A 7,777-nucleotide genomic window follows, 5' to 3' on the forward strand; every position below is an offset into this window, starting at 1 on the left:
CTCCAGGCTTTCTCAGGGTTGGGATGGCTACCTTCCCTCACCTCCTGTACTTTGGGAAGCTTCGGCAGTCACATCTACACCCCAAAGCTGCCACCCAACTGAAAAGCTACTCCAGCCTTACCATCCTGATAAAAATACTGAATGCCCTGAACAAACACTATGACCTCTTAGCGCCTGTATTGCAAACCATAATGCATAAAAGGAAAAGGAGACAGAGAACAAGAAGTAAAGTGCCTCCCATAGAGGGAGGCTGGGGGTAGAGGGTGAGGGGTTGGGGTTGGTGGTGGAGAAACGGGGGACATGGTGATGGGCAATGTACACTGGTGGAGGGATGGGTGCTGGATCATTGTATGGCTGAAACCCAATTATGAACAGCTTTGTAATGGTCTATCTCATGAATATCTAATTAAAAAAAAGTAATGTGGAGTTCATGCCTAGCTCAATCAGCTTAATCAATGGCTGAATAAACAGCAGTAGTCCTACATTAAAAAAGAAAAAAAAAGAATACATACACACCTACAATCATCACAGCATTATTCGTAGTAGCCAAGATTGGAAACCACCCAAGTGCTCAACAATATAGATGAGTGGATAATGACATTGTGCATTATGAGATTGTGACATTATGACATTATGACAATGTGCATTCTCATATATACATTATGAGAAAGGATGAAATCTTGCAGTTCATTACAACTTATTGGAGGGTATCATCATCATCATCATCCCATTGATTGTCGAATTTCTTGAGTGGTCTCAGTAATGTCTCCATTCATCCTAGCCCTGAGATTTTAGAAGCCTCTCTTTACAGTCCTTGGAGGATATCAGTGTAGTGAAGTGAGTCAGAAGGAAAAAGATAAATACCAGATAATCTCAATCATGTGTGGTAAATAAAGAAACAAAGCAAGGGGACATACGATCTCCAGTGGAAAGACACCCTGAGAAATTATAGTGGGCAGGAAGGAAGAAGGAACCTTGGAGCAATGGTGGAAGGCTGACACTTGGGGGGCAGTAGTAGAATTGAAAGTATGTTGCGTTCCTGAAATAATGTGGTAACTGTTGTAAATCACATTCATTTAGTAAAAAGTGTTGGAGAGATAATACAGGAGATAAGGTGCTTCTTGCCTACGAATGCCCAATCTCAGTTTGAAATGTCCCCTCAAATTAGAAAAATAAAAAAATTAAAAACTTGCTCAAGTGCTATTGCTGCTTTTCCTTCCTGTCACATTTTATTATAGACTATGTCTATATCCTCCCTTCCCTTTTATGATGAATTTGACAAGCTCAGAAACCAAAATACTATCATTTGCATTTACCTTTTTCACTCATATGGACTCTAGTGCATCATACCCTAACAGTAGTAATTTTTTAATAACATGTATTTTAAAAGACTGTTTAGTAATCAATACTCACTGAACAATAAATCTTATCTGTCAGAAGACATCCGTTAGGGCTGGATCAATAGTATAGCAGGTAGAAAGCTTGCCTTGCATACAGCCTTACCCAGTTTCCATCCACAGCACCCCATATGATTTTCCAAATCACCAGGAATTATCACTGTGAGCAGAGCCAGGAGTAACCCCTGAGTTCCACCAGGCACAAAAATGAAACAAAAAAATAGAAGACATTTGTCTTCGGTATTCTCAATATAGAAGACTACTGAAGTGACTTCCCTGGGGCATCTAGCAAAAAAGTCACTGAGTTAAATAAACCAATTGTTTACTTTCCATTCATTCATTCATACTGTATATTTAGGGACACAGAAAGAAAGTTATAAGGGTCCTCAGCCAAGCTTACTGGGTATAATAAATGAGCTATTGCCTGAAAGCAGAGAGATTGTGTGAGGAAAATGGGTGACAAAATTCCAGAGGGGTATTTTATGCAAAGAAGCACATTCTAGTCTCTGGAAAGGAAAAAATAAAATCAGAGAAAAAATCCAGAGAAACAAGATATAGGATTATGCTTAAGTTGTATTCCACTTTATTTATTCAATAAACATTGGGAGGGAGGCACTCTACTGCAGCATTATTCTAGACATTAGAGACAGAGCACTAAACAAAACAAAGTCCCCAATACCACAATCCCCAGTACCACATAAGGTACACTGAGTACCACGGGGAGTGATCCCTAAACACTGCTAGGTTTGACTTTGAAACAAAAAATATCAAGTTCCTAACCTCACAGGGATTATGTGAACAGAGGCAAATAGCACATATTGTACGACATATGGGAATAACTATATGGGAAAGCAGACGAGGGTAGAGAGTAAAGGACAGTAGGAGGGTGCTATTGTCAGAAAAAAGAATGGTCTCACTCACAAGGTAACCTTTCAGAAACCTGAGAAAAATCAAGTATGTTCCTAGAAGTAGCAGAGGTAGAAGAGGAGCAAGTCCCAGGGCAGAGACAGTACAGTGGGTAAGCATTTGCCTTGCATGCTGCCAATCTTGGTTCAATCCCTGGCTCCTCATGTGGTCCCACTAGCCCTGCCTTCAGCAGAGCCAGGAGGAAGCCCTGAGCACCTCAAAAGAAAAAAAGGAAAGAAAGAAAGAAAGAAAGAAAGAAAGAAAGAAAGAAAGAAAGAAAGAAAGAAAGAAAGAAAGAAAGAAAGAAAGAAAGAAAGAAAGAAAGAGAGAAAGAAGAAAGAGAGAAAGAAGAAAGAGAGAAAGAAGAAAAACAAAAGATCTTCTGAGGGGATAGATGTGTGTGAGAGCAGAGAAATGTGATGATAAAGTTTTGTGCATTTAAAACTGAGGTAATGTTGTTAACAATAGAACTGAAGTCATTATTTTATAGGTGCAGAGCAAGTACACAAATACCTCATTATCAAGTTGACCTGCAAGTTTTTGACCGCAAATGATTGAAAAGATGGAGAATTCCCATGTCTAATAGAGAGGGGAAGAACTATTTCATAAGATTACACATTAGGGTCTTGCAATTAGAACAGTTAAGTAGCTGGATATGCGAACTGCACTTTGAATGTGGGGCTGCTTGTAAGGAATCAGACAACACTTCTTGGGGAACAGGAATCTGAGGATGAGGATTCAGAGAGAGAGCATGAACAGAAGATACTAGCAGCAGACCTCAGAAGATTCAGCGGTTACTGCAGTGGGCAAAGGCCAGATAAAGGGCATGACTCACTTCTAATTAGACCACCTTACAGAAAGGCATCCTAAACCTTCCTCCCAGATCATGACCTCCTCCACTCCCAATGTCCAAGCTTGGAATTTCCAGGGGCCAGAGAGATAGTACAGCCGTAAGGCATTTGCCTGGCAGGCGGCCAACCTGGGTTCAATCCTCAGCATCCCATAAGGTCCCCGAGCGTTGTTAGAAGTGATTCCTGAGTGCAGAGTCAGGAGTAACTCCTGAGCAACAGTGGGTATTCCCCCGACCTCCCCCAAACAAACAAAAACAAAACAAAACAAATGATATTTCTCTAGAAATAAATCAGCATTCTCCAGAGTTCTTTACTGTAGGACTTCAATTTTTAATTAGAAAGTTCAGGGTCAGTGGCCGGTAATACAGAGGCTAAGACACTTGCCTTGCAAATAAAAGCCACATCTAGTCGAAGGCCATGCGGGGAAGGGAGTTGCGGGCTGAATGAGGGCTAGAGGCTGAGCACAGCGGCCACTCAACACCTTTATTGCAAACCACAACAGCTAATTAGAGAGAGAGAACAGAAGGGAATGCCCTGCCACAGTGGCAGGGTGGGGTGGGGGGAGATGGGATTGGGGAGGGTGGGAGGGAGGCTGGGTTTACTGGTGGTGGAGAATGGGCACTGGTGAAGGGATGGGTTCCCGAACTTTGTATGAGGGAAGCATAAGCAAAAAAGTGTATAAATCTGTAACTGTACCCTCACAGTGGTTCACTAATTAAAAATAAATAAATTTTCTTTAAAAAGCCACATCCTGAAACCCAGCACCCCCAGGAGTCACTCCTGAGCTCAGAGCCGGGAACAGCAGCTGATCACGCAGGTTTTCAACACACCTTTTACACTAAGAAGGGACATACTAGGCCCTAAACTCTCCTTAAGGTAAGATATTGGCGAGATGGGGGGGTGGGGAGGTGGAAGCGGGTTGGTGTTCTAGGGTGGGCCAGAAAAGAGCCCGGGGTTTTGAAGATTTGTTTGTCTGGTATTGGCCGTGCAATTGCCTTTATTTATGGGAGATCACGGATACGTCAACCCCCACCACTTCTCTAAGGAGGTAAATGACACTTTTGTCGTCGTCGGTCCTTCCCCTTATTCCCGCCTTCTATCGCTTCTTCATCTTTCCAACCCGCCGTCCCCTAACCCCCTTTGGTCCTGGGCATTTCCGACGCGTTCGCTTTTTCCCCAAACTCCACCTTAGCCTCCCCAGCCCTCCTCACCTTGATCCCTCACTCCAAACGCTACAGGGCTAGTTACAGGGAGACTGTAACTAAGGAACTCTGGGGTGTGGAACTGCATCCTGGGAGCAGTAGTCCTAGCGCCAAGGCAGCAGTGGAAAACTACAACACCCAGAATACACTTCATCCCCTCTCTTCTCGCCAACCTCGGCCCCCGCTGAGTGCCCTTGTCAAGATCCCTCTTAGCGACGTCGGCTGGACGGGAAAAGCCTTTTAAACAGTTTGAAGTTAATGAAAATCTACGATTTAGAGAGGATTCCTAAGAGATGCTAAGCTGATTCCCCCACGTGGGAAGGGGGGGGTTGAGAGTCACGCCCGGTCTGGCATGTGGCTAGACAGCCGCCGCGGCAGCAGTCAGGCAGTGCTGTGGCCACCTAAGGGCGGGGCCTGCGGCGGGCGCTCCGGGAAAGCCCTGGCCGGCGCGGCGCGCTTCCTTTCCGATCCGCCATCCGCGGTGAGTGCGTGCTCCGGGCCGCCCTGCGACAGGCGGCCACCCGGCGGCCTTTCCTGTGGCCCGAGAGCTAACCCTTCTCTTCCTTTCCGCCCCCCGCAGGTGGGCCCACCGCCAAGATGCAGATTTTCGTGAAAACCCTTACGGGGAAGACTATCACCCTCGAGGTACGGGCGGCCCGGGCCTGGCCGAGGGCCGGAGCTGGGGTGCGGGGCGCACGCCGCCTTCGGCTTCCGAATGTTCCCGACCCAGGCTTCGGAAACGGGCCCCGCAGTGGGGCATTGTCCGCCGGGCGGCGCCTCGCGCGGCTTTCCGATGCCGGGCGGCTGGGCGTCCCGGTTTTGGTGGGCTCCCCAGGTAGCCGGCGCGGGGAGGGAGGCCCGGGCGCCGCGTGGCCGCGCGCGCGTGCTCGCCGCGGAGATCGGTGACTGTTGCTTCCGGTTTCTTTGAAACTTTCAGGTCGAACCCTCGGATACGATAGAAAATGTCAAGGCCAAGATCCAGGATAAGGAAGGTAAGATTTTTCTAAACGCCAAGAGGTGCTCGCGTGCTTGTAGGCGCAAGCCCAGGCCCCCCCGGTGCATGGGAGGAACCCAGATTGATCCGGTGCAATGACGCTGGAGTGTAAAGTGGCCAGGGCGCCTGGAGCCAGGCCGCCATGCATTTCCTATATTGGACTGAAAGAAGTTGCAACGTGACGTGCGTCTGTGAAATGAGGCTTCAACAAAATGTACTGCGATTAAACTAAATGAAGTGGTACTTGTAAACCTTACCTAGTTTGTGTTATCTTCTGTAGTAAGCGCATGAACTGCTGTTGGCACCATGTGACGTTAAGATTTGTAAATCCAAAGTGGGTGCTGCTTGTTCTGCCATGTCTTTTTTGTTTTTGCTTTTTGGGTCACCCGCTGATGCAAAGGGGTGCAGGAGTAAGCTCTGCACTCAGGAATTACCTCTGGCGGTGCTCAGGGGACCATATACAATGCTGAGAATCGAACCCGGCTCCACCGCGTGCAAGGCAAACGCCCTAATTGCTGTGCTATTGCTCAGGCCCTGCTGCCATGTCTTAAGGTTTTTTCTTTTCCTAAAGGAATTCCACCTGATCAACAGAGATTGATCTTTGCTGGTAAACAACTTGAAGATGGACGTACTTTGTCTGACTACAACATCCAAAAGGTTTGTTTGTAGGGAAAAGCATCCACTTAAACAATTTTTAATGGGTTTTAGATAATTGAGTTGCAGCAGTGATTTAAGTACTTTGTAACCATGTACAGAACTACTGCCGCACCATCTCCACCTCCCTTCCCTGTCATTAATGGTTTGGTGCAGGCACTTAGCTCCCTTAGCCACAACCTATGTGCTCCAGACTCTCCACATGTGTCCCTTATGCCCCACTCTTCCTGGTACTCTCAGGGTCTGTAATGCTGTACCCAAGGTTTATTACTGATATTTGTTCCTTTCATTTGTCTATATCACAGGTGAGTATATAAGCTCGTCTTGTGTTTGTTCATTTGATGGAACAGTTCTTTAAATCTTAGTCCTAGGAAATTTTGACCAGTACACAAAAGAGCAATGTAGCACTGTCATCAATGTGCTCGAGCGGGCACCAGTAATGTCTCCAGTGTGAGGCTTGTTATTGTTTTGGCATATCAAATACTCCACCAGTGGGCTCTCAGGGAGGGAGGAATCAAACCTGGGTTGGCTGCATGCAAGGCAAACACCCTAACCCGCTGAGGTACTATTTTCTGTCCCATTCTGGGATTTAATGAATTTTGCATCTCATGGAATTGAACATTTTCTTTAATCTCCGCCGTTTATAGATAATGATACACTTCTTTGTCACCAAGTAGGAAAAAATCCATCTACTTAATTCCTGCTGCCTTCAATGTAGAGATTGATTCTAGTAGCCCATTGTTAATGGGAATATGTATTAATATAATTGTTCATTAAAAGGTTTTATTCTTTTTCATTAATAGGAGTCCACTCTTCATCTCGTTTTGAGACTTCGGGGTGGTGCAAAGAAAAGGAAGAAGAAGTCTTACACCACTCCCAAGAAGAATAAGCATAAGAGAAAGAAGGTTAAACTGGCTGTCCTGAAATACTACAAGGTGAGCCAGTATGCATTGATAAGATGATATCAGCAAAGCATAGTGTATTTGGAAACATTACTCATAGTAACTTCACAGTTGGTTTTAGGCTTTAAAAAATATTGAGGCTCATGGGGCTGGAGCAATAGCACAGTGGGTAGAGTGTTTGCCTTGCACGCGGCCGACCCGGGTTCTAATCCCAGCATCCCATATGGTCCCCTGAGCACCGCCAGGGGTAATTCCTGAGTGAAGAGCCAGGAGTAACCCCTGTGCATCGCCGGGTGTGACCCCAAAACCAAAATATATATATATATAATATATATATATATATTGCCTCATTATATATATTGAGGCTCAGTGGTAAAGTGTACGTGTTAGACCTGGGTTTGGTCTTGAGCACCTGGAAAAATACATTTATGATATCTAGGTTTGGGGTGCATTAGCATTTATGTATGGCACATCTAGATAGTCACCTTTTGAGCTTTATAGTATAGGTCTTAGGATTTATCCCAAGCTTTAAGCTAAGACTGTTGTAAGTTTATCTTAACAATGGGTCTGTGCTTTCCTTAGGTGGATGAGAATGGCAAAATCAGCCGCCTTCGCCGGGAATGCCCTTCAGATGAATGTGGTGCTGGAGTTTTTATGGCCAGCCACTTTGACAGACATTATTGTGGCAAATGTTGTCTGACATACTGTTTCAACAAACCAGAAGACAAATAATTTACCTGTATGGGTTAATAAAAGGCATGAACTCTTAACACTGTTAAGTTTTGGTTCATTGATTAAAGAGTGATTTTAAAGCATAAAATTGGTCACACAATTTCCTTTGAGTACTATCAGTTTTCTAGATCAAAGTCAA

At 45.2% G+C, this 7,777-nt stretch overlaps 2 protein-coding genes across 2 annotated transcripts in view; one reads left to right on the forward strand and one right to left on the reverse strand.

Annotated features, from left to right (window-relative positions):
• CLHC1 (clathrin heavy chain linker domain containing 1) overlaps nt 1-4,429 on the reverse strand; it is a 62,170-nt gene extending 57,741 nt beyond the window's left edge. Inside the window, exon 1 of the mRNA XM_055123109.1 lies at nt 4,366-4,429. The gene's annotated coding sequence lies outside the window, so the exon portion shown is untranslated. The remainder of the gene's footprint in view (nt 1-4,365) is intronic.
• A 376-nt stretch (nt 4,430-4,805) lies between these two features.
• On the forward strand, nt 4,806-7,676 carry RPS27A (ribosomal protein S27a). The gene is made up of 5 exons (XM_055123020.1): nt 4,806-5,001; nt 5,294-5,348; nt 5,922-6,007; nt 6,808-6,939; nt 7,489-7,676. The coding sequence occupies exons 1-5, from the start codon at nt 4,954-4,956 to the stop codon at nt 7,636-7,638; spliced, it is 471 nt and encodes a 156-aa protein (XP_054978995.1). The 5' UTR covers nt 4,806-4,953; the 3' UTR covers nt 7,639-7,676.
• Nucleotides 7,677-7,777: the final 101 nt, after the last annotated feature.

The sequence above is a fragment of the Sorex araneus genome, chromosome X, assembly GCF_027595985.1.
Source record: "Sorex araneus isolate mSorAra2 chromosome X, mSorAra2.pri, whole genome shotgun sequence".
Classification (NCBI taxonomy): Eukaryota; Metazoa; Chordata; class Mammalia; order Eulipotyphla; family Soricidae; genus Sorex; species Sorex araneus.

Coding starts and splice junctions, on each gene's coding strand:
- RPS27A (XM_055123020.1), top strand. CDS start 4,954: ATGCAGATTTTCGTGAAAACCCTTACGGGGAAGACTATCACCCTCGAG. Junction 5,349..5,921: donor CAAGATCCAGGATAAGGAAG/GTAAGATTTTTC, acceptor CTTTTCCTAAAG/GAATTCCACCTGATCAACAG. Junction 6,008..6,807: donor CTGACTACAACATCCAAAAG/GTTTGTTTGTAG, acceptor TTTCATTAATAG/GAGTCCACTCTTCATCTCGT.